General features: G+C 39.4%; 2 protein-coding genes across 2 annotated transcripts in view; both read left to right on the forward strand.

The window, feature by feature from the left end:
• Nucleotides 1-16,042, forward strand: part of NISCH (nischarin) — a 28,551-nt gene extending 12,509 nt beyond the window's left edge. Inside the window, 17 exon segments of the mRNA XM_029958352.1 lie at nt 234-329; nt 1,928-2,023; nt 2,337-2,489; nt 2,993-3,061; nt 3,557-3,742; nt 3,945-4,073; nt 4,520-4,633; nt 5,447-5,555; nt 8,187-8,308; nt 9,149-9,204; nt 9,699-11,015; nt 11,431-11,605; nt 12,760-12,913; nt 13,495-13,623; nt 14,005-14,166; nt 14,637-15,164; nt 15,167-16,042. Coding sequence (XP_029814212.1) covers nt 234-329; nt 1,928-2,023; nt 2,337-2,489; nt 2,993-3,061; nt 3,557-3,742; nt 3,945-4,073; nt 4,520-4,633; nt 5,447-5,555; nt 8,187-8,308; nt 9,149-9,204; nt 9,699-11,015; nt 11,431-11,605; nt 12,760-12,913; nt 13,495-13,623; nt 14,005-14,166; nt 14,637-15,164; nt 15,167-15,237 — 3,666 coding nt within the window. The 3' untranslated portion in view covers nt 15,238-16,042.
• A 608-nt stretch (nt 16,043-16,650) lies between these two features.
• The window catches only part of STAB1 (stabilin 1), a 59,078-nt gene continuing 50,456 nt past the window's right edge, over nt 16,651-25,272 (forward strand). The window contains 2 exon segments of the mRNA XM_018068693.2: nt 16,651-16,877; nt 23,525-23,660. Of these exon segments, the coding sequence (XP_017924182.2) occupies nt 16,672-16,877; nt 23,525-23,660 (342 nt within the window). The 5' untranslated portion in view covers nt 16,651-16,671.

Genomic DNA, 25,272 nt, shown 5'->3' on the forward strand with positions numbered 1-25,272 from the left:
ACACACTGCAATCACAAGGTGGCACTTCAAGTTCAGTGCATTTAACTGGAACAACTAATGCCTTTTTTTCCTGAAGAGTTAATTTGCAAGTGTCATGAATCATTCCATACTTGAAAAATTGCTTGGAACTTTGACTGTCTTTCCAAGCTGCTGTCTTTGTGCTATTGGCTGTGTAAGACTCTGAAATGTGGACAAGTTGGATTATGTGCACTAACTCTGTTCTTAAATGGCAGGTCACTGGAACAGGGGGACCTTTTGGGACCAGTAACATTCAGGAGCATCTCTTGCCTTTTGATCTGTCTATTTTCAAATCGCTTTATCAAATAGAGGTATGACTTGAGATACTGCTCATAATTTCACAGAGGGTCTGTAAATGCCAGGTCTGCTGCATATATCTCACAATTCATCATTCTGTGCTTTGTTTTGCTGCTAGGATTGGGAAGTGCATAGTTTAGAAGGACTGCTTCATTTGTGAAGCAATGTTTTTTTTGCAATAAGGATGTCAAATTTAAATGTTTAGAATAATAGCTTGTACTGTGTGTGTTGTTAAAAAAAGTGATTTCCAGTATATACACAAAACCTAAACCCAATTGGCTTTCCATTACCTTGAAGATTTAACCAATGGGTTATAACAAAGTTATGTTACAAGGTTTATTACAAAGTACTTTTCATTTGGAAAATATACTTTTCATTTGTGAAAATGTCCTAACATTAAGTTTGCCTGTGAAAATGCACTTTTGGGAGTAGTGCTGCTTGCTTGATAATTTGCAGAACCTTTTCATTGCTCTGCTTTCAGTGTGAATATCAGGGTTTCTAGTAGTTGTTCAATGAGTAATTTAAGAAATACTTCAAGCACTTCAAGTCTTTCCAGAGAGAGAATTTGTCATGCAGTCTATATTCTGTCCACTTTTGGTGGATGCTGCACCTTTTCTAGTACGTGAATTCTTTTGTCTCATTGATAGGAGGCTGAGTTGGTTAAGAACTTAAGTAGATTTCTGAAGTCAGTGATTATTGGCATTTTAATGTGGAAAAGAAACTACAATGGACTGTAGAGTGGGAGAGTCTAACAAGGCAGAGAGGGTGTTTCCCCTTTCCTGTGAGCATGAGTGTGGGGAAAAAAGGGTTTAGATCTTGAAGACTTTTGAAATTGTACATCCATGAAAAGCTTTGGATTGACTGGCACTAGACTGACATTTTCATCCTGTAGTAAACTCTGTCCAAAAATTAATGGTGGTAATCCTGAAAGAACTTTGCCAAGAATGGCAGGAGCTCTGTGAGTTCAGTGTGGTTTCCCTGGCACATAAGCAAATGTGCCCCTCTCATGGTTGCACAAGGTGTGTGACTGAGGGCAGGGAAGGACCTCTCTGCTGGACAGAGGCTGTAGCAGATTTTCAGTAACACTGCTTCAAAATGAACTACAGAAAAAAAGTTAGTTTGTAATCTTAAATTTAGTCTGTGTAATTAGCTCAGTAGTGTGTTAAATGCTTAGGTTAGTGTCCTCACTCCTTAAGTGTTTTTTTTTCTTTATGATAAAAAGGAAATATGACACTCAGATATGTCTGCAGGTAGAGCCATAGCTTGAGATACCTCTTTTTTTTTGGTAATAGTAAAATGCTGTGACCCATTAAACTGCCTGGGTAGTTTCACCTTGAAGAATATATGGAACAGGTAGAAAGTCAATGGAGAAGCTTTGTTCAAATATATGTTTGAATTTAAGTTTTCTATAGTTATGTCTCTGATTTCTTGCTTTTTAGCTTTGCCAAATGTATTTCTGACCTGATAATCTCAGGAGATTTTAAGGGAGCGCTGTAACTACTTTCTAAATAGCTGGAGAATTGGCTGTTGAAGCTTTTAACTGCCTCTTTCATGTCTCATTTGTCTGTTCCAGCTTTTCTGACTTTGTAATGTGTTTTTTTTTGTTAAATAGATCAGTCATTGTGGGGGAAAGCTCATCAAAGGACTGACTTCATCCAAACATGCTCTGGCCACACTGAGTGTTCGATTTTCAGCAACATCAATGAAGGTAAGAGTGAGTTCCTACTTCTGAGGAGTGTTCAAAACATATGAAAAGCCAACATGCACAGTGTGGAAATATCCATTTGGAGTCCATGTAGTTTTCTTTACTGCCTCTTGCAGGTCCTGTTCTTAAAACCATGGAACTGTAAGGGTTTGCTAACCTTACAGAACCTCAGATTTAAGTGAAGGAGGTGTTTGGATGTGTCCCTTCACAGGGACATTTTTGATGCTTACTTACGTAAGGTTGTTGGGATTGTTTCCAAACCCATGAGCTTTCACTGAAGATGTGAACCTTGTATTGGTGTGCTTGTCTTAAACAGGAAATCCTGGTACCTGAGGCCTCTGAGTTTGATCATTGGGAGCCAGAGGATGCAACTTCAAGTTGTCCAGTGACAGCAATTATCCCAACGTGGAGAACTTTAACAACTTTGGATATGAGTCACAATAGCATCTCTGAAATTGATGATTCAGTGGTAAGAAATAATTTTTCTTTGTGGGAAGAGTATGACTGATTGTGGCACATTATAGACAGCAGGAATTTTGCATTTGCTCTCTTTATCTTTTTTTCTGCAAGATTTTCAGTTGCACTTTATGTTGGTTAGCTTAAAGCTGAGGAGATTTGTTCTAGAAAAACTTTGATATTTCCTTTGTCATTTTGTGCTCTGTAAGCAACATTGCCATATACTGACTTTTTGAAACATGCTTTTACTATTAAAAGCTATAGACCACTTAGAATTTTATTCATTCAAGTTAAAACTTAACCGTGCCCCTCAGAGTAACCTGGTTTTCTTAAAAACAAGATTTAACTCTTTGTTGCACTAGGTCATACAGAATGCTTTTTAAATGCCAAAAGCTGAGAAGAGAGACTATATTAGATAATACCTTTCCTTTGCTTGTTGGTCAGCAGATAATCAAGGAAGTATGGCTTGATATGTAGGCCAAAGTGCATTTAACACATGTATTTTTTCTCTTCTAGAAATTAATCCCAAAGATTGAGTTCCTGGATTTGAGTCACAATGGGGTGTCTCTGGTAGAAAATTTACAGGTAAATGCTTTTGAAAGTGATATCCCCCCGCCCCCCAAATGCCAGAGACCTTAGAACACAGATTTTCATGCTTCAGAATTTTGTTGTTCATCTTCATCTTAAGCCCAAACTGCTTATTCTTCATAACATCAAGTACTTTTAGTGGTGTGATGCCTTACAAATATTAGAAAAACAAAATAAAAAAAACATTAGGGGCTTAAGGCATCAGTTGCATTTCTTACATGTTTTGGATATTTTAATTGCTTTGCCAATATTGACATACAACATTTAGTTCTTAATTTAATTCACTGCCAGGTTGGTAAAAATGCAGCTGAGGAAGTTTCCTTTCTACAAGCTTGAACCTGTGTAATGTACAGTTTCATGGTGTGTTTTTCATGCTATGTAGTGTCCAGCATGAGAACACTTGCACAAAAAGATGAGCAAACCATTATACAGCATCTTTGCAATTGTTCAATTTTAATTGGCATGTGACATGGATTTTCTGTGCTGTTGTAGCATCTGTACAACCTTGTTCACCTGGACTTATCCTACAACAAACTTACATCTCTGGAAGGTGTTCACACAAAACTGGGAAACATCAAAACTCTGAATTTAGCAGGAAATCAGCTGGAAAGGCTGTGTGGTCTTAACAAACTGTACTCATTAGTCAACTTGGATCTAAGCAACAACAAAATAGAACAGGTAACTGTTGCCTTTCAGTGTGAAATTGTGTGTTAGATCACAAGCCATTTCTTGCCGTGGGTGAAACTGCAAATAAATAGAAGTGGCTGTAGCAATTTTTGCTGGTTATTGTGTGGATGTGATCTGTGCAAGTAATGCTCAGTCTATGTGCTCATTTTCCTTTGACCAGTCTGTATTCACCCTTTTATTCCCATACTTTCAGATTGATGAAGTGAAGAATATTGGAAACCTTCCATGCTTAGAGAAGGTGATGTTATCCAGCAATCCTTTGAGCATCATCCCTGATTACCGGACCAAAGTACTGGCTCAGTTTGGAGACAGAGCCTCAGAGGTGAGCCAGGGTGCTGCTCTGCCTTAAAAACTACAGCTTGGAAAAGTCTTTTTTATAGCCTAGTGAGGAAAGTAGTGCAAATGTTCTAAAAGACTGGTAAGTTTTTAGCATGTGTTGGAGAAGATGTTTAGAGAATGAAACCATATTAATATTATTCAACTGTACTCCTGGATCTAAATGAAAGTTTACCCTGCCTTCATCAGGTAACAATGTGTTAATATTGGAACACAGCTGTGCTAGAAGGATATTAAGCTTACCAAACATTCCTGAGTTTGCATTAGATTCATCATGTTGGAGCAAGGTCTAATGTGGTAATTGTTTTTGTGTAATGGTTACAAAGATGCACATAGTTTGCAGTAAGCAAAGGTAATTTTTAATTATTCCATTAGTAAGTGGAATGAGGTGCCTTGTTTTCAATACTTTTAGATGTTTTAACTATTTTTTAGGTTTGTTTGGATAACATTGTTACCACAGAAAAGGAACTAGACACAGTGGAAGTTCTGAAAGCTATACAAAAAGCAAAGGAGGTGAAATACAAACTGAGCAATTCTGATAAAAAGGTGAGTTTGGTGCTGTGAGAGAAATGGAATGTGCTGTATACAAAAGAAGCTTACAAAAATACTTGCATAAATTAGATGTAAGCAGAATTCACTAAACTTTCCTTAGCATTGAAGTTTTCATGCTTTTTGTGCTTTATTGTGTTATGAACTTTTAAGATTGTCTCTTTTTCCTATTTAGTTTTCAATGCAGTTTTGGTAGTTATCTGAACTTCCTTTTTATGCTGGCTTGGGAGAGAGGAAGTGGGAGGAAAAGATAAAAAGACCTAATGGTGTACACAATGAATTTGCATTTGACCTTAACAGCCATATTTTACATCTCATACAAGTATGGCAGAGCTGTGATTTTACTGCTTGTGTTGTAGAGTACTGAAATGACTTTTGTGGGTATTTAACAGTGGGAGAGAATCAGAAATGTGAATTCTCCTTGTCTTCTCTGGTGTGTGGCTGTGTGCTGTGTAGTTGGTTGGTCCTGTTTTGGTAATAAATTTATGGACAGAACAGGTTCTATCCCTACAATGTGGAAATCCTGGTTTTGTCCTTTTGGCTTGTGAAACTGCCAGTTCTGTCAATGCAGTGACTAGTCAGTGATCAGAATGACTTTTTTCTAAATGAATTCTTAGTGGAATTCCACTTAGTGTGAAAATTGAAACTTAGAGAAGGTGACCAACCCCACCCCAAAAATAAAAAAAAGCTGGCACTAATTTTCTTTTTGCTAAAACTGAGAAAGCTTGGGTAGACTTATTTTAGTTCAGGATCTGATGTGTCCTGTGTGTTGAGGTTTTTTCTTTAATTGCTGCATACTTTCTTTATTAGATCAGTGAGGACTCCAGGCTCACTGCTGCCAGCTCCAAATCAAACTGTTCTTCTCTTACTGTTCGTCCTTCCTCTCCCTCTCTGCCTCGTCCTGTCAGCTCCAGCCAAGGTAATCATGTATGTATCGTGCTGCTGGGCTGAGCCTCTTGGTTCTGCTTTTCTAAGCTGCATTGATATACATGAATATTATGTGCATGGATATAGGGCTTATCAAGACCAGCAGAAAGACCTGGTAGTGTTGGCTTTGAAAGTGAAAGTTGTGTGTATGTGACTGAGCAGAACTGACTGTTGTTCCCTGTAGTGTTAATTAACTGGAGTGGAATTTTGGATACAGGGCTTCTTTTGGGTCATCCTGGAGAACTCACCTGCAGAAAACTAGATATCTTTTCTGGTTTTAGATACATGCCACAATGTAAAACCGTGGCATACACAGACATATTTTAAAATTGCTTCTTGGTCTGCAAAATGTGAGCTCAAGCAGCATGTCCTCCGTTATTGCTTTTTGGAAGAGCTGCGTTTCTGTCACACCAGAAGGAAGGTAGAAAAAGGAGATGAGTAAAAGACAGTTGTGGGACTCATGTTCTAGCTGATTTAGATTTTAGCACATCATTTGTGCTCTGCAGTACCTGCTGACCTTACCTGAAAGTATTTTTACTGTGTGTTTCAAATAAACATGCCTGTTGCATTAGGAACTCAGAAGAGTGGTTGCATTCAGAGTTTAGAAGAATGGCTTAACTTTCCTTTTTTGCAGGAGGCTGTAAGACTGACTTAATGTGAATGTTCATTTGTAACTGATAAGAGATAGATACTGCTTGGATTTGGCTTTTGTCTGACTGAAAAGCTAAAGTGCAGTAGGATATGCACAGTGAGAGAAGACTGTGTAGCTGTTTAAAAGAGCAGGCATTTTATTCTCAGTTATTCAGCGTGGCACAGCTTCCTCTTACCAGTAAAGCAGTGGATTGGTGGATGAGGGAGAGAAACATCCCTGAAAAGCTTGATCACTGAAAAAGATCCATTACTGTAACTTCTGCAGAATCAGTAGAGCTTTCTTAGTTCACTCTAGAAAAATGGAATTGCTCTGACAGCATTTGATTTAAGGGACTGAAACCTTGATGCAGAGCTGGTTGCTATTCATGTACTTTCCTTTTGTAGTCTTTTTAGATCACTTTTGATCTGCAGATAAAATGCCAGTTTTTCCAAAATGAAGTCAATGCTTGCTTTAAAGTATTAAGCATTTGACAAACTGTCTCAATCCTTTAACTGTGTAACAACCTGCAGTTTTACACAGGACCTGCTGTAAAAATGCATGTCAGCAACCACTGGAACTGCTTAAGTTATTCATCAGTTGTCTTTTTCTATTACAATAAATGTTTAGCATCAAATGAGTCTTTGGAGAAAAGAAAATACAGAACTTTCTGAAGAACTTATGAGTTTTATAGAGAGACTGCATAAGATCTAAGGCTTATTTACTGTAGTCCTTTCCCATAAGCTTTCTTCAGTAGAATTTTCAGAAAAGCTTTTATAAATAGTGGGAAAACAGAGACTGTGGCAAGCTATTTCTCAGTTTTAACAATAAAAATGGATTATTTGCCATGTATCTACTATCAAGGGCTGTTTTCAAAATACTGATTTTGAGAAATCTGTTTTAAAAAATAGAGATGTGCTAGGCAAGTAGTTTCACTGTTAAATCATGAATAATGGAATTAATTTCCTGATGTGCTGTTTCTATGAATTGTTTTCTCTGCATTTTCTAGACACCATCTGTTTCCGTAACATATTATTCATATTCAATGTCACTGGCAAATGGCTTATGGAAAAAGATTAAATATTTATATAGGAAACAGAAAACCAAAAATAATGCTTGTCATGTTCTGTCTTTCCTGTCAATTTGCGTTTCCTTCTTGCTAACACAGTATTTTGTTCAAATAATAAGTACCTCTTGTGTTTCCTCTGACCATGAGATGGTTTGATGTGATCTGCTGAACTTTACCATCCAGCCAGAAAGATACATGCAGGAGTTTTTATGCTCCAGCCAGACACCATATCCACACTGTAACTTTGCTGTTTCTTTGCATATTTAAATCCCAGAGCTGGCTGGCTCAGTGGCAATACTGAAAATTGATTTGCCCTGTTGTGTCAGGGCGATGCTCTGAATGTCAAACAGGCAAAAAGTCAAATGTCCCTGAGGATGTTGGCTTATATGCACTCAGGATTAGTTTTTAGTGGTAATTCAGCTTTGAATCCTTGAAAAAGGTTCCAAATAAGGTGAGATATCTCAAGTGGCATTTGAGGGACCAGAGAATCTGAGTGTGAAGGTTGTACACAGATATTATACTTGTTCTCTTGAAGCTACAGAAATTTGAGAGCATGTACAAAGTTCACATAGAGGGCTATGCTGTGTTTCTGCCAGCCTGGCAACAGACTAATTCTGTCAAAACTGAATCATGTGAAGATTTCTTAAACCAGATGTTGAGATTTAAATTGATTGTTAGCTTGAAAAATGAGCTTTAGCAATCTTTTAATGCAACTCTCAGTGCACCTAAAGTTACTTCTGTAAGTAAACTAAAATTCTGCCTGCTTTTTTTGTCCTGGCTATTGTGTGAAGTTATCCTTTAGTTTTAATGATTTATGATTAGATCTTGACTATACAAATTTAATTCCACTTGTTTGGCAGGATACTATTAGACATTCATTTTGGTTTTACGTCAGTGATTTAAAGAGCTCTTTATATTTGTTCTAGAAATAATTTGTGAAGAAACAGTCCTAGCCAGCAGTTCTTTGCAATCCAGTTGTTTGACTCCTACAGACCATACAATTCCCCAGAGATGTTTTGAAATACCAGACTCCAGTTGTAAAAATCAGGTAATTATGGTATTTTTAAACGCTTTTGCAAACTTATTTTTTGTGTTAAACTTAGGTTATTGTATTAATCCATAGCAAAGGGGTTTTTTTTATTGTCAGAGCTAATGGAAAAGGAGGCAGCCCCAAATTTGAGTCAAGGAGTTTTGGTCCAGCTTATAAATTAAAAGCATAATCCAAGTTTACCAGAGTTGCAGAGGACTGTTGCCACATGTCATGGCTTTGAGATGTTTACCCAGTATTGGTATCACATCATTTAACAGCCATTTATATACTGAGTATAAGAATTCTGTCATCTTATTACAATACCAGTTTTTAGAAGATGATTCTCTTACTAGTAGAGTGGAAGAACCTTCTCCCTGTCATTAGGCAATGACCTTAATTTGTCTTCTCCAATCTCCTCCTGTTTGATAACTTCTGTTTTGTAATTTCATTTGTTGTATTGGAAGCACTCTTTCAAGGAATAAGACAGCAAGACTTGAGGATATCTTCTCCTTTGCTACCAGTTTAGTTGATCTTTGTCAAGTTCCTTTACCTTTTTGCCTCATTTTACCCTAAATCAGTAAAAATTTGTAGTGTGCTGAAATGTCTGTGAGTCACAGATTGAATTTGTTCTCAAGTCAACAGCAAAGTTCATTCTTTTTCTGCCTTAATTGAATGCCCAACCTAAAGCAAACAGTGTTTCTGGATCCTGAAAGGATGGCTGTTCAGCTGGCCAGTACAACAGCATTTTGCAGCAAGCTGGCCAGCTTTAAAAAGTGTGAGCCTGCATTAACTTTGCTCTTCATATGTGCTGAAGTCCAAGTAGTTGACAGCTTTGTGATATTATTTTCTTTTCCTTAGGCACCTGCCTCTCTATTGGATTCATGCAAAGAGTATGGAAGTGGTCATCAGATGTGGTAAGCTAGATAAATAAGTTCTAGTTTAAATCCTTGTTAGCTTTTGTGTAATAACAGTGGGTGCTGTTTTCTTAAACCCAGCCTTTAAGGCAAAACAGTCTCTTTCATTGTATTCTGCCTCTGGATTTTGGAATCAAAATCAATTTTATGGTGTTCTTAATCTTTGAACCCTGGAATGCAGTTGGCAGTTTCAAAACCAGCAATAGCTGTACTGCATAGTCCTTTAGCTAATAAGGATGTGCTTACTGGGAGTGGGAAAGGGAAGATGACTTAACCATTTTAGTTTTTACTTTCTATGGAATTATACACTACCAGCTTTTAAAATCAATGACTGTGTGCAGTACAAAGAGATGTTTTACAAAATTACACTGATTTAACAAGTGTTAACAAGAGTAAACCTCAAAGATCTGAGAAACAGCACCATGAATTGTAGCAACCATGGCTGTTTTTAAGCTCAAGTTTGTACTTACTGAGGCTTCTTCTCTCTTTTGAAGCTTGGAGCGTTCAGAGGAAGAAGCCTGTGCGGTGCCTGACCCCTGTGACACCATCATCCTGCCTTTTAACTGTATGTCCTACACTGCCACAAACCAGGACTTTATCCAGCACCTTTCTGCCTCCATAGTGCAGACTGTGCAGAAATCTCCCCCCTCCCTCACAGAGAATAAAGGAAGCTCTCCAGGTAATTCCACTACCACAGACAAGGAAGATGGATATTTTGAAATGGGACTTCACGAAGGAGATCAGACTTTTGAGTTCAGCACTACTTCAGACCCTCAGTCATCAGACAGCACAGCAGTGGAGTGTGTTGGCATAGTCAAAATTCTCTGGAGTTTTTCTATCCACATTCATAAAGGACTCAGGCAGTTTGCTTCCTGTTTGGTTCTGACTGATGATATGCTAGCTGTGTTTGAGATTCCTCACCAGGAATTGAGAGGAAACTGCCAGCACATCCCTTCTGCCTTGAAATTAATGCTGTGTTTGCCATACACTGATCTAACAGAATTTGGCTTTCTCCTGCCAGAAATCTGTTTAGCTCTGAAGCTGAAAAACAGTGACAACTGCTTGTTTGTTGTTTCAGACTCCCAGAATCTTCAAGACTTTTATTCCTGTTTACACGCTTGTTACTCTCAACACTACACATCAGTGTTACCAAGCTCCACATTGTACTGTGGAAAAGCAAACCTCCAAGAATTCCTCTGTCAGCTTATGGAATTGAATTGCATTTCAGCAGAAGATGTTGAAATAAAAGGTTGTTTCCCAACATACCTTGTTGGTGGGAATAAAACCAATGTTCAGGAAATCTTGCATCAACCAGAGTCAGCTGGCAATAGCAGAGAATGGTCAAAAAATGTTTTGTGTTCTGCACTTTATTCTTCAGTGTATAAATCCTCTGAGCAGGGTCCCTGTGTGATCCATCCATGTTGGATATTTCTAACACCCCAGCATTTGTACATAGTAAAGGTGGATTTCAGTTTACTGCCAGGTAAATGGGTAGGCACAGAAGAGTTGGGAAGTGTATTTAAGCTGAACAGAATTCCATTAGCATCACTAGTGTTGCATCCAGCTCATGGTTCCACCCAGCAGAAGGGTTCATTTTTGGATGGACATGTGCTGGAGTTGCTCGTTGGATACAGATTTGTTACAGCAGTGTTTGTTCTACCTCATGAGAAATTCCACTTCCTAAGAATCTACAGTCTTTTAAGGACACTCCTGCAGGATGTTAAGACTATTATTATTTTCAAAGCTTCGAGCAAATCTGATGCTGTAAGAAATCACGTTGTGGAGGCAAACAGGCACAGTCAGTCAGCAAGGTAATAATTCCTGTAAAATGGCTCTTGCACAGTGCTTGGTGTGGCTTAACCAGTGTGTTTGCTGCTGTCATTGTGATTGGGTTTGGACTGTAGTACTGATGAAATGCTTCTGCATTCTGCTAGTCTGAAGTATGTGTGGATGGCTATTCTACACTGTACCTGTCTGCCTTTTTTTGTTTCTGTTTTGGTTTTGCAACATAAAATGTAATTTCTTATGGAAGGCAACTTCCTATTCCACGTGCCTGCAGGCTGAGGTCTTGGCAGGTTGACAGCTATGCTCAAGATAAATAATTTAAACTGTTAAAAATGGAAGTTGCCTGGCTTTAATTTTTGAACAAAATATAAATATTAATTCTCCTGCGGAAAAGCTCTGTAGTTCTTTACATTTTGTATGTGTTTTCTGGATCTCTTCTAGTTTTTGCAAGCCTCATCTGACACTGTCATCTTTATATCCATCTGAGTTTCTTGTGCAGAAGATAACAGAAGATAACCAGATCCCTGTTCACCTCCATGTCTCTGTGTCTCTGCAGTATGTGGCTGGGCTGAAAGGAAGTGCCCTAGTTGAGTTTTTCCATGGCAACATTGCAGAGGTATTGTGCCTTCGCCCAGGTGTATAAAAAGATGCCCTGTGAACTATCTGTGCTGCACAGTATTTTAAAAAAGAACTTCCCTGATCAAACTGAGCCACAAGCGTTGAACTCTGCGAAACCTGAGAGTGTTTTGATCAAAAATCTGTTTGTGTTCCTCCCTTTTGGGTTCCCTGCCACAGTGATTGGGATCCTGCCAGGCATATTTTGCCCTCAGGATCTGTGATGCAGAACAGGAGAGTACATTGGTGTATGTCTTGAAGACATGATTGCTCCAAGAATGTTCCTCTTTTTTTCTTTAGAGTGGGAAAAGGAATGAAACTATGAGGAGTGAAACATAAATATTCTGACTTGTTTCTGTGATAAGGTGCATGACTGCAGTACATGTTCATGGCTGTAGGTACTCCAGAAACAAGGACAGATAAACCTAATTTCTGAAAAACGTATTTATAGTCTGTGTGACCATCAAATTTAAAAGCACAAATCTTACTTTAAATTTATGATGTGGCTTTTTGAGTGATAAATCATTGAGGTCTGAGTACATGCATGAGTTGAAAAGCTTGAGAAATAGAGACAGTTTTTATTCCCTTATCTCCCTTCCAAAGTTTAAGTAAGCACAGTTACAAGTTGTGCTTCTCTTTTTACATCAGGAGGAGCTGATAAAGAAAGCAGGTGACATTTGAGGGTTCACAGTAAGCTCATCAAGATAGAAGCTGGGAAGGTGCCTGGTTGGAACAGCACCTGTACTTCTGTCCTCTCTTGAGGATCTTTAAATCCAACCCCTCAGTAGCATCCCAGTAGACTTTTTGAGGCTTGGGAAGCCACTGCTCCTCTGATTAAAGTTTTGTTGGCAGTGTCTGTTTTAAAAAGTCTTTTTTATACATGAGATATTTTTGAGTTTTCTAGTTTTGGTCAGAAAAAAGAATAATTAGCCCACAACAGAAAAATAATTTTCTTACTTAAACACAAGATATTTTCAGTGGCTGTAATTGTGGCCTCATTTAGCAACTTTAAGGTGAAATTCTGTTCTTTGCATGTTCAGATGCTTCAGATTTTGAAGTTGATTCTCTTGTAGTCTAAAGTTGCCTCTAAGATGATGAAATTATCTGAAATATCAAAGTGCAAAAGTGATTTATGAAATAAAATTTACGTCCTAGGTGGAAAATGAAGAGTTGAGACATCTTATGTGGTCTTCAGTTCTGTTTTACAAAACTCCCAATGTGGAAGTGATGGCTTGCGTGCTTCTCTCAACAAAAGCTATTTACTTTCTGTTGGATGATTCTTTTGTTCATGCTGATGAGCACCAGTCAGGTAAAAGAGTTATTTTTAATAAGGTTACAAATTTAATCCCTCTCTGTGTGTTTGTCTTCAACTGAAGTACCAATTTTGGTCAGTAATCTTACTTGGGACCTCCTAGTTGAGGGGTACAGTGGCAAAATTTACTGTATGTAAAGTATTTATTAAGACTTATGTTGAAAAACCAGGGCCTTGAGTCACGTCTGCTTCTCAGACAGACCTTTCCAGCTGCCACTATATCCATGTTTTGCTGTCATTTCACAGTCCCTACCATCACCTAGGCAGCTAAAGGCCCTTTAATAACCAAAATGGTAAGTGGGCAGTAGTGACCTTCAGGGTGTGCATTCAGTTCAAGTGGATTGTTAATGCATCTGCTGATTTAACTCTGGTATGTGACAGCTGCTTCAAGAAATGCTGCTAACAAGGAGATTCAGGTGTATTTATTGCTTGAGAAATGATTAGCCACTGTACCCACTTTCTTCTTAATTTCTTTCTTCAAGTGTGAGATAAGTGTAGGATTTTAAGATAAAAATTAAGTTTATGGGCAGAATAATTTTTTTTTTTACATTTTCATTATATGTATATTTTTAAAACAGATTTTTGGAACAAAGAGAACTCAGATTGTGAAAACAGTTCTTTCCACCTCTCTTGCTGCTTTGTGCTAAAACTTAATGACCTGCAGTCAGTAAATGTTGGCCTATTTGACCAATACTTCCGCATTACTGGTGAGTAAATCTTGTGCTTTGAAGTTTTTCCAGTCCTGCTTTGTTTTAGTCTTCTGTTGGATGGATTCCTGTCTTTATTAGTGAGATGGAAGAGTGTATGATTTTGTTGCTTCTTTTTCTTGAATTCCCTAGAGCTGTAGTTGAACTATAAGTGTACATCATATTTTAAATGAAGAGTAATTATATTATGTATTTTTAAGGGCTTTGTAAGGATTCTATTGTTGTTTCCAAGGATTTCAAAGATTTCTGAATAATGAAGCATGTTTTCAGGAGAAATAATCCTTGCAAGAAATCATTTCTGATGACAGCTGCATGTTGATTCAAGAAATGATAATGCCACGTATGGATTTGTGAGTGGATTGTATTCTGTGTTCTCCTCAGGCCATTCTGCAGATCACATTGTCACCTGCCTGACAAGGGATAGCTACAACACTCACACCTTCATCCAGCAGCTTATGGCAGTTCTGTCTTTGCTTGCACGCACACCTTCACCTGAGCCAGTAGACAAAGACTTCTACTCTGAATTTGGGAGTAAAAACACAGGTGAGTGGTCCTTCCTACATGTCATGAGTTATTTGGGCATCAGACTTAAGGCTTCATCTAAACTCTAGTGATTAAAAGTGGAAAAACTTGAAAGCAGGGACTCTGTATTCAGTGATCTGATAATGCTTTCAGTGAGTTCAGAACGGGGAGTGGGAAGGAGGCAGAGGAGGTCACTTGGTATGGAGGTGGATAATCTTTTATTTGAGAATCCAGCTGTGTTTCCTTTATCTTCTGCCATCACCTGAACTAATTGTGTGGTCAGAAATTTGCAGAAAAGTATGTTGATAATGCAAGAAAGACTCCAGTAGAGATTTGCAATCCAAATATAATTATTCAAATATTGTATATGAGCAAAAGCACATATGAATAGATACAAAACTTGAATTCTTCTCTCAAAGGTTATTGCTTATCCTCATACATTAAGGAAGTATTATATAATACTAAAATATAATAATGTATGTTTCTTGCAGGAAAAATGGAGAATTACGAATTGATTCACTCTAGCAGAGTAAAATTTATTTATCCAAATGAAGAGGAAATTGGGGACCTTGCTTTTCTAGTGTCAGAAAAGATGGATGGTTTGACTAATCTTCCATCCCTCAACATCCTTCTGTATGTGTTGGCATTCCAAGTAAATCACGGTGAAGGATCTGCTCAAAACACTAGTTCACTTCAACCTAAAACACTTATACTGACCAGCTCTGATTTGTTCCTCTTTGATGAAGATTATATCAGTTACCCACTACCTGACTTTGCTAAGGAACCACCAAAGAGAGATAAGTATCAGCTTGCAGATGGACGACGAATCCGGGATTTAGACAGAGTACTTATGGGTTATCAGACATATCCACAGGCCCTTACATTTGTGTTTGATGATGTTCAGGATCAGGATCTGATGCAGAATTTAACACTGGATCACTTTGGAGAAGCTGGTAGTGTCCCAAGTGGAAATACTAAACAAGAAGGCAGCAAGAACAGAGAGATCCAGTGGTACATTTTTATCCCAAGTGCAGAAAGCAGGGAGAAATTAATTTCCTTGCTTGCAAGGCAGTGGGAGATCCTGTGTGGTAGGGAACTGCCTTTGGAACTCACAGGGTAGTTATTGCACAACCAGGTGATTTCAGTGTGTATTATAAGGTAAAGCACAGTGTTTAGGTAAACAGCACCTGTCAAGTTCTTTGTTTCCATGAGGAGCTGACCTGGACTCCCTTGCTCCCTAGTGCAGTGAACATACATAGTGCAGTACACAGAAATATTCTGAAGTGTTAACTGGGGACTGAACTTCTTGTACAGTCTACTTTTTATGCAATAGTATATAGTGAAAAAAAAAAATCATGAGACATCCTGGGAAACTGTATGGAAAAATTAAGGAGTCAACACTAGATAATACTGTCGTCTGGGGCTGTTAAGGTTTCCACTGTTCTTCTGTATATATCAGTCTTGCTGTTCTATACAAATTCTAATGTGTAAATAAGGGTAAATGCTTGTGTACGTTCAAGTGCAATGTTCTTTGTACAAGAAGTATTTTGGGTATGCTGCTAATGCTTATTATTTAATGATCTTACAGTTTTACATATGTTTTTCTTTGAGGCCAAATGTAATTATTTGCTGCCAATCTTCAACTTAGCAGTGAAATTTGAGCCACAAACAGGTAAAAAATTTTCTTATGAAATTATTTTCATAGGCATTCTTTTTCCTTACCCTAGGATAAAAGAATTCCCTGGTAAAGATCCCCTCAGTATCATCTGCAAATTGGAAATACCCAACATAGGTATATGAGCATTTTGTCAGCAAATAATGAATTTGTATCTCTGAACACAAAGTCTTTCTTTTTGCCTATCTTGTCAATACAAATAAAGTGTAATTTGACAGTTTTCTCTTGGCCTTGTCTTTATTCAAGTTTATATCTTGTGTTTGCAGGATACCATATGGCAGTTCAGCAGCACATATTATGTTCCTAGAGTGCGTTATAAAGTGTGGAATATGCAGCAAGATGAAAGAAGAAAATAGTTTCTTCTACTGTAGCAAGATTATGTTAGTCCAGAAATACATTTGAGTCCTGGAAACTGAGGATCTGCAGCTTCTAAACACAATTTAAGGAGGATTTATTTCAAGTATTTTTGCTTCTCTATTAGGTACCAGGGATTTGCCTTCCAAGCTGTCATCTTTTATTTGAGTGTTACTGTGCCCAACAAAGTTTAGCCTCCCCCACGACACTGAAATCCATACTCACTGTTTTGAAGACAAATATCGAGACTTTGAAAAAGAATGTTCTGTATCCAGTGATATTAAGAAGGGAAGAACAGTTTGGATACTTTTGTGCCAGCTGATGCTGCTTAAAACTGATGCCCCTTAAAAACCACAGAGAGAAATTTGGATTGGAAGAGACCTGGAGGTCCAACAGCCAACCTTAAAACAGGGCAAACTTCTAATGGATTGCTCAGGGCAAACTTCTAATGGATTGCTCAGGGCCTGGTCCAAACAAGTTAGGAGCTTTCTCCAAGAATGGCAAGTCCACAGTGGTTAGCTGGGAATTTGGTGGTTTCACGGAGTATTTTTCTGTGCTGCTGCATAGAAAGCAGAGCTTGGCTGTGCTTTTTGGACTCCAGAAGCCAGGAATGTTGCAGTCAGTGCAAGGATGACAAAGACAGAGGCAGCCAAAGTCAGATTGTATTGCAGGATTCTGTGGAGTTCCCTAAGCAAGAAAAAAGGTGAGGAGCATTACTTGAGTGCAGCTCTGCTCAGTTTAGCAGAGGAAACCTAACCCCTTAAGCTCAGACTGATTGGACAGTTAAAGTAGGTACTGCTTGGGGAAAACTGAATTTTCCTGTACTTCAGAGCTTTTCTATTCCCAGAAATCTCAGAGTTACTTATGTTCATTTAAGCGTAATTCCTAAATTAAAAATCCTAGGGATAATATAATTAAAAGAAAGCTTAGATCTTCACTAGTTTTTTCTGAAGTAATTCTGTTAATCACTTATCTATAATTCTCCATAGTAACACTTAAGGGGGGGCCTGTGGCAGCCTGAATAGTCTGATTTGCAAAAGCAATTGAGAGCTTCCCAGATGAACAGGTCATTTACTGTGAGGCTTATGGTTTTAAGTGAATGCAAAGGGAATCTGTAATGAGTCCTTAGAAACTGCCTGGGATTTGAGCCAACATGAATAGACATCTCTGCCTCTCCTATATGGGTTATTCTTGTCATTGCTTCTGGGTAAGTCAGCCTTGCTTCTATCTCATAAGTAAGGCCTGTCCTGGGGGATGCCTTGTGCCTGAGACAGAAATGAGTTCTGTCTTTGTAAAAACCAACTGTTTAAATGTATTTTAATACACTAGTGGATATCAGAGAATCTTGTATGAGAGTAAGCAATGATAATCCCCTGCTTATCACATAGTTTGAGCAGGCAAGGGCTCTTTTTCATATTTTATTGCAGAAAAAACCCACAACTGTGATTAAACTTGAAATTCTTTTAAGTCCACAGCTGTTTAAAGCATTGAATCTGTCCCTTTGGATCGGATTATTAATCCAGGAAACACAAGCAATTCCCCTTTGAGATCTTGCTAAGCACCAATCACATTTTAAGATCAATGAAATGCTCAATATGTCCTGCAGTGTGTCTGGATTCTTCCAGTAAGTATTTTACCCTTGGTACTCTCAGAGCTACAGAATCGCAGAATATGCCAAGTTGGAAGGGACCCACAAGGATCACAGAGTCCAATTTCTAATCTAAATCTCTTCTTTTTTTAGTTTAAGTGCATTCCCCTTTGTCATATCCCTGCCTGCCCACATAAAAAGTCCCTCTTTAAAAAGCCTCCTTTAAACACTGAAAGGCTGCAATGAGGTCTTCCTGGAACTGCCTTTTCTCTGGGCTGAACAACCCAAACCCTCTCAGCCTGTCTCCACAGGAGGGGTGCTCTGTGTTAGAACCTGCTGGAGTTAGACCTTTGTGGGTGTACATTTCTGTTCATTTAAGTGCAATGTTAAACTGAAAAAATTGATGCACTGTCACTCCTCAGCACCAACCTGTTGTCTCTATTGTCTAATTGTAATGTAATCTTTTGATCTAAATATAGGGATTTGAGTGAGATGTTCTTGAAAATGCACAATCATTCATCTTGAACTTCATAAACTTGTTTCATTTCATAAAGATTTCTCAGAACTTGCCACAGTTTCTACAGAAAATCACCAGAATGAAGTCGCTTTGTAAGCAGCTGAGATTACACAGAACAGCCTTGGTTTCTTCCTCTCCTTTTGCAAGAGCACTACAAAGCCCCCCTTGCATTTTTCTCTTTAGTAATCCCTTTATACTCCAATCCAGCTTTCAACCCCTGTTCAACATTAAGGCAATGTCTGAGTAGGTGAAGTTACAATCAGATACATGCACAGGCAGGTGGGCAGACCTTTGTCAGGAAAGTATCTCCTGAACTATCCCAGACTTCCATAGCCTGACTTTGCAGCTGATGTAGATATTTGCCACTCTTAGAAGTCCTGGGCAATGATTTATGTTCAGTGTCATCTGCCAAGGATCTGGCCAAAGGTTTTAAAACTTCCCTTGTATTAAATTGAAAAACTCACGCATGAACCTCATTAGGAAGGAAAGTAAATGAGGTGCTGACCTGAGCTAAACTGTTTTTCTTTGCAAGAAGAAATGACAGTGACCTGCATCCTGTCTGTCCTGTGTCCATTCCCGTGCTGCTTTTACAGCACTCTCTGGTAAGCCTGGCTGCAGATGTACTGCACAGTGATGTATTTCCATCAGCCCCTCTGGCTTGACTTCCTGTTCTTGTCAGCTTGGATAAGGAGGGGTTTTTTAACTGAAGTAGCACAAAAAGCTGCTGCTTCTTACTTGGATGTCTCTGATCAAAAAGCTTACTTCTGTGGTGCTGAGGGGCTGAGTTTCAACAGCCCAGACTTCTAATAGTGAATGTCTGTGGGGAATTTAGTGTCTGACTCTCCTAGTACCGAGTGCTGCTTAATAAATGGGAAAGGTGCAAAACTAAAACCAAGAGAAGGGAATATGTAACTGCTTTTCACTGCAGGGGAACATGTAAAGGAACTGAGAGTCAAGAGAAAGAAATAGGCCAGACTTACAGCATTTATGTACTGACACTGGTACTGCTGCCCTTTGAGGTTTTGGACTAACAGGATGTGAGCAGCCACAACAATTTCTTCCTGAATCACTCGACAACACTGTGCTCAGACAGCCCTACCTGTCTGCTTGGAATGGGACCATTGCATGTGTGTGTGTGTGTGTGTGAGAGAAAGATAAACAGACTTCTACTAGCTGTGCAGTCCTTCCAGTGGTTTTGCTTTTATCAGCAAACTTTAAAATTCCTCTTTCTTCCAACTTGCCAAGAGTTAAAAAAAAAAAAAAAAAGAAAAAGAGTATTGTGTTCTCATCTCTTCAGCAGGACCCTGAGGTGTATATTGGATAAGTGTGGTTCAGCTGGCCCTTTTACTACACACAAGCACTTCTGGCTTGGCCTGTTGAATCCTTTGCTGGTACCTCTTCAGACTCACAGCCTTCTTACACACTGACAATTCAGAGCAAAGGGACTTAATTTTCTTTCCCAGAAGAGCAGAACAAGAGTCCCATTCTCTTCCTGGATGTAACCAAATGGTCAGCTCCCACAGAAGCTGTGTGGCAAGGTGGGCTGGGTGGTAAATCACTTGCCTTGGCTCTGTAGTTTCTGTAAAGATTGCTTAAACAAAAGATTTCAATAGCAGGAAATTGCCCAAGCTGGCCAGGGCTGCACAGACTTCACAGAGCAGGGCTGGTGACCCAGCATTTTAAAATGCAGCATGTGATACAGGCAGGGAGGCTGGAAGGGTTTGTAGTTTTATCCTTTGCCTTTACCCAGGCTTTTTTGTTGTTGTTTTGTTTTGTTTTGTTTTTTCTTCCCATTAAGGAGGTTGAGTAATTTTTGCCAGCAGCTTCTCAACTCTGAATGTCAATTCAGAGAAAAAATGCCAGGTCTTAGGTAAGTTACTTTAGAACCCAACCTTTCATCAATACATAAAGCAAAAAGACAGAGAGAAAAATCCTGAGCCCTGCTGCTTGCCAACAGTCTGGTGGTGACTGAGGAGACTCAGCCCACAAAGTAAATGATTAATGTTTCGTTGAAGCAGTCAGTGTCAGGGCCAGAATTTAAAGATGATGTTTCTGAGACTTACACTGCTAAACCAGTCACCTTCTGCCATGTGGGCAGGAGACACTTGACTGATAAATCAACCTCTGTGTTTTCCAAGACAAATAGAAGCCCACATGCTGCACCTCACAGATAAACACACTGGCAGACAGCTGAGAACTCCTACTGTGTGTTTTAAAATTGGATTTGCACAATCCTATTTCAATCAAACATTGACTAGGACATGAATGAAACCCTTTTACCCTGCTTGCACAAGGCCATTTGTGGCCTCTGCCATCAGATCTTTACAAGTCTTGCCTATAAATTTTCCCTTTGATGAAGGTTTTTTTCCCTGGTTTTCCTGTCTAACATATTCCTTTAATTGCTAGTGACATAGCAAGTCCCGTGGCTTTATTTTTAATGCACTACTAGGTATTTCCTCTGTAAATTTTGGATGGTTTAGAAAGAATCAGATGTTGAACTCTCTGACAGGTCTCAGGATCTTGCTTTGGGAGACTTGGGGGATTTGAAGTACTTTGTGCAGTTGCCTGTGTGCATGAGCTGGTCTCATAAAGTAAAGAGTGAGGGAACTGAGGTTTTATTTATTGACAATTTTGAAGGGTGTTGGACAAAACAGTGGAATACAAACAATTGATCCAATGCAATTTGCCTCTAAGGCATAAAGTTTTTATTGATGTCATCCATGAGAAAATCCATTTATCCGCCTAGGAAATCCATTCATCTGCCTAGGAGGAATCCATCTATCAGAAAAGAGTGGGAGCAGTGTAAATGGAGCAGTTATTTGTGTTTGTTTGGCTCAGTTTTGCTCCCTGTGCTATTTCTATTCTGGTGTTTCCATCTTCAATGACACTACCAACTGAACTGCCACTGTGAGCACATTGGCATCTTTCCACTGTGCACTGAGCATTAGTAATGGCTCTTGGCCACCCATTAATTTGGAGGTGGTTGGTGCTTCACCATCTTACTGATTTCCAGAATCATGAAGATCCAAAGTTGTTGCAGATTTTGATGTTCCAGATCCAGCAGCAGTGATGAGCATTCTCTCACAGCAGCTCATATGCAGTGGCTGAAACATGCTATTTATGCTGCTTGATCAGGAAAGTAGCTTCTGATTACAGATGACCTTTTGATTTTTCAGTTTATGCTCTGCTGCTGTACAATGGCACTACTCAGTGTTTGCATTTTTAGCCTGTGTATTGCTGTTGTATTGCTTGCCTTTAATTGAGGTCAGGTCAGATAAGGAATTTGGCTGCAAACCTTTTGATGTTGCTGTGAATCTGATTTATTTAATTCAGATAGGAATTTCACCAAGCCTTTCTCTCCCTTCCCTTCCTAGTTCCCTTGTAGTAGGTCAGATACAGTGATGATAAGCAGCAGTGAAAAGCTTTGATAATAGTGATGATAAGCAGCAGTGAATCAATCTTTGTGTGTCCTTTTTCCCCCTATACCATTTTCAGTGTTGAACCATTTAGAAAACTGTTTGAAGATTCATTAAAGGAGCCAATGCATCTTCAAGTGCCTCAGGGTAAGCTAGTTCCACCTTAAAATCTTATCAGCTATGTGTGGATGCTGGCAACTTAATCCCTGTGTCACACAGCCAGCTCTTGGAAAAACCATCAACAAGCATCACCATCCTTCCAGGCTGCCTGTTTTAGCTGTGGGTGCCCAGCAGGCAGCATGGAGCAGAAAAACAGCCTCATTCCTCTGTTTCTCTGGCCAGTCCAGGACCATGATTGTAGGCAAAGAAAGCACTGCACAGCTTCCAGGCTGATCATCCCCTCTACAAGAGTGTCCCCACTGTCCACTTGTGACTTTGCCATCCCACCAGAACTGGCCTGAGCTATGATGCCTGTGCCTCAACTCAGAGATCTGCAGGTACCAGATGGTTTCCAGAGCTGTGTCACCCTCTGACCTTGGCAGTGGCATCAGCTGGGCAGCAAAAGTCCCAGGGCTGCGTTATCCTGTAGCAGGACAAGGGGCTGAGTCGTCGTATGGAGCTGTGGGCTGGTACTTCTCACATGGGTTGCAGTGGATGGTTGTGTGCCTTATCTGCTTCCTGTTAGTGCAGGATATATAACAGGGCTGGCTCTTCATCATGCTGGCTCTCCCTGTAGGATGAAGGAAGAAGGAAAGCACAACTGACGGCACTAGTAAGTACAGCGGTTCTTACATGTCAGCATCTGTGTCTTTGTGTGCGTGTAGGGGCAAAAAAATATTAATGTTCTCATTCTTTATGTAAGCACAAGAATAACTCCCTGTCCTGATTTCATTTAGGCATCTTCATGTACTATTAATGGCTTCAAAAGAGAAGGTCCCTCATTGCTCAGTAGGATTTGCTGCTAACAGCATAGTGGGCTCTCTTGGCAGTGTAGGGAGATAAAGGCCATGTAAAATCTGTTAATAAGCAGTTACTGGTTCTTTGTAATGTTCAAAAGGAGAATATAAATTGCAGACTGTACCTCAGGTTAGCATATATTTCTTTTAATCCTGTTTTGGGACTTTCCTATTCTGAGTGCTATGGAAGAGCTCCTTGGATTCATCAAGCTGTCAGCAGTGTTTGGGAGATGATATATTTTGCCATCGCTGCCATAGCACCTGCAAAATGTGATGCTTTTCTTGCTGAGAAAGTCAAATACTTTAAATAAATATCAAAGCCTCCCCAAAGTGCTTGATTGATGGATACAATGTGCTTTGTTATTGTTCTGCAGTGCAGCCCATCACTCATATTGCTTTGCTCATGCAAACTTTGGGACAGGCAGTGGTCGGGTCTACCTTCTCTTTGAGATGTTGTGGACATGTTAACACCAGTGGTAAAAGGAAATTAACTTACCCTTCATGAATTCATGGTATTTAAGTTTGCCCATTGGATTTGCCTTCTGTTAAGCACACAGTTAACCTCTTTTCATTCCAATTAGTTGAAAACTAAGGATTTCCTTCCTTCTGTTTTGAACTGATATGTAAGAGGAAATCCGTAGATGTTCCTGTTTTGAGTAAACCTTTTACTAAGGAGTTCTGCTTGTGCATTTAAAAAAAGAGTAGAAAGAAAGAAAAAGGTTGTGTTGACTCAGATATAACACTAGAAATAGCAGATCCATTTCTGAAGGCTTTGCAGCCAAAAAGCACAGTGCAAAAATGCTCTCTCCCTGTTTACTTTTAACCTCTGGTTTGTCTTGGATCTGATTCTTAGTAGGCGGTGTTATCTTACAGAAATTACAGCTGCTATCACCACCCCTTTTGTGTAAGGGGTCCTGCCTGTAAAAGCATGAAAATGCATCCTCCTGGATTGCTGTTTTTCTTCTTAGCAGCATGCCTCACTCCCACAGTGGACTGCCAGAGTCAGAAGGTAAGTCTGCGAGTCTTTGTTTAAATGTTCATTGAACGGTTCTTCGTATTTGGACGGTTGCATGTTGGGAAATAATCCCCCCTCCACAAAACTCCTTTTTTCATTTACATTTACTTATGTGCAGAATAACATCCATAAAAACTTTAGGACTGTAAGGTATCTTCTTTGCTGTGTGTGTAGACCAAACTGACGAACTAGAAGTAAAGCTGAAGGGAGCTGCTTGAGTTTTAGATCGGGTTAAATTTGTGTCTGCATTTGGCATTGAACTCAAAAGAAGCAATATCAAAGGAATACACTCAGCATCTTTGTCTTCCTCTAGTTCAGTACGTGGGATGGGAACTTAGTATCCATCAGGAGAGGTCCTTAAGTTTCCCAGAAGTTAATTTAAAGAAAACTTTTACAATCATCTCGACAATTCATTGCTTTGCAACAGGGTAAATACGTTTGTTTCAAGTATATTTCCCAACAGCTCCCCAGTAAGGATTGTGGAATACTTTCCATTCTGGATGTTATTTCAGTTTTGTTGATTTTATTTCTATCCCTTCATCTCTGTTCTTGCTTTTAGCAGCAGCATCCAGAGGAATGTGTGATGCCTTTGTGGGTCTGTTCTGCTCTGGGGTGAGGCAGCCCAGTTCCTGGAGGCTGGAATTCACACTAATTCACCCCATATTGTCTTCTGCCATCTCCCTTCTTGTGTCCTGCTGTTGGAGGGGTGAACTGCCCTACAAAGTCAGAAGCTGTGGGTGGCATTTGGAAATTTTATTCCCTGGAGATCCAAGCTGTGTAAGGCTTGTCTTGCCTTGAATGACAAAACGGGGCCTTGTGGGGAGTGGACAGACCTGTGAATCTTAAAGACTTAATTTAGAGAAAGCCAGAGCACTGGAAAGATGCTTCAGTGTCAGAACTTGGGTTGGAAACTTTTGTATAGAACCCTTCATAAAAGGGTGACTACTGGGAAGGCTTGTAGGATCATTGAGATGACTTGAGCACAAACATGAAGTGTCTCTGCTGGTGGATCTTGTTTGCCTGGAGATGTGGGTTCCAGTACAGTTGTGTTCAGAGCCACAAGCTCACATCTTCAGCTGGTCTAAGTGGAAATTTAAGTCTCTCTACTTTGAGACACTGTGTTGATTTCTGTAATCACTGAGGTGTCTGGCTTGGCTTGAAGCAGTTACATTATCAGGCAGTGAGTACCCACTTACAGAGAAGTGAAATGTTTTGAGTCACCTCTGGAGCATTTTATTTAATCTGGGAAAAAGAACTCCCTTTTAGATTTTTTCCCCAAAAGGTTCCCTATTTTTGGTGAAAGAGAAGAAACATTTGAAAGGCTAAAATGGAAGGTAAGGAAGAGTAAGGGTCTAATGGAGCCTTCTCTGATAGTTTAGGATAGCAACAGAAATGCTGTGATTTCACAAGAGGCCTCCACGGGCCTGCAGGGGCCATCGAGAGAGAAAAGAGGGATTTTGTGCTACCTGTTTTTCAGTGATGTTACCTCAGGGCTCTGATTTGATGGTTCAAACATGACAGTGAACCTGTAGCCTAATTTGGATTTTTATACCTCTTGCTGTGAGCTGGGAGAGATGCAGCAGATGTGAGAACCATGAAAGTTTGT

Source organism: Manacus vitellinus, unplaced genomic scaffold, assembly GCF_001715985.3.
Source record: "Manacus vitellinus isolate BGI_N305 unplaced genomic scaffold, ASM171598v3 scaffold_14_pilon, whole genome shotgun sequence".
NCBI lineage: Eukaryota > Metazoa > Chordata > Aves > Passeriformes > Pipridae > Manacus > Manacus vitellinus.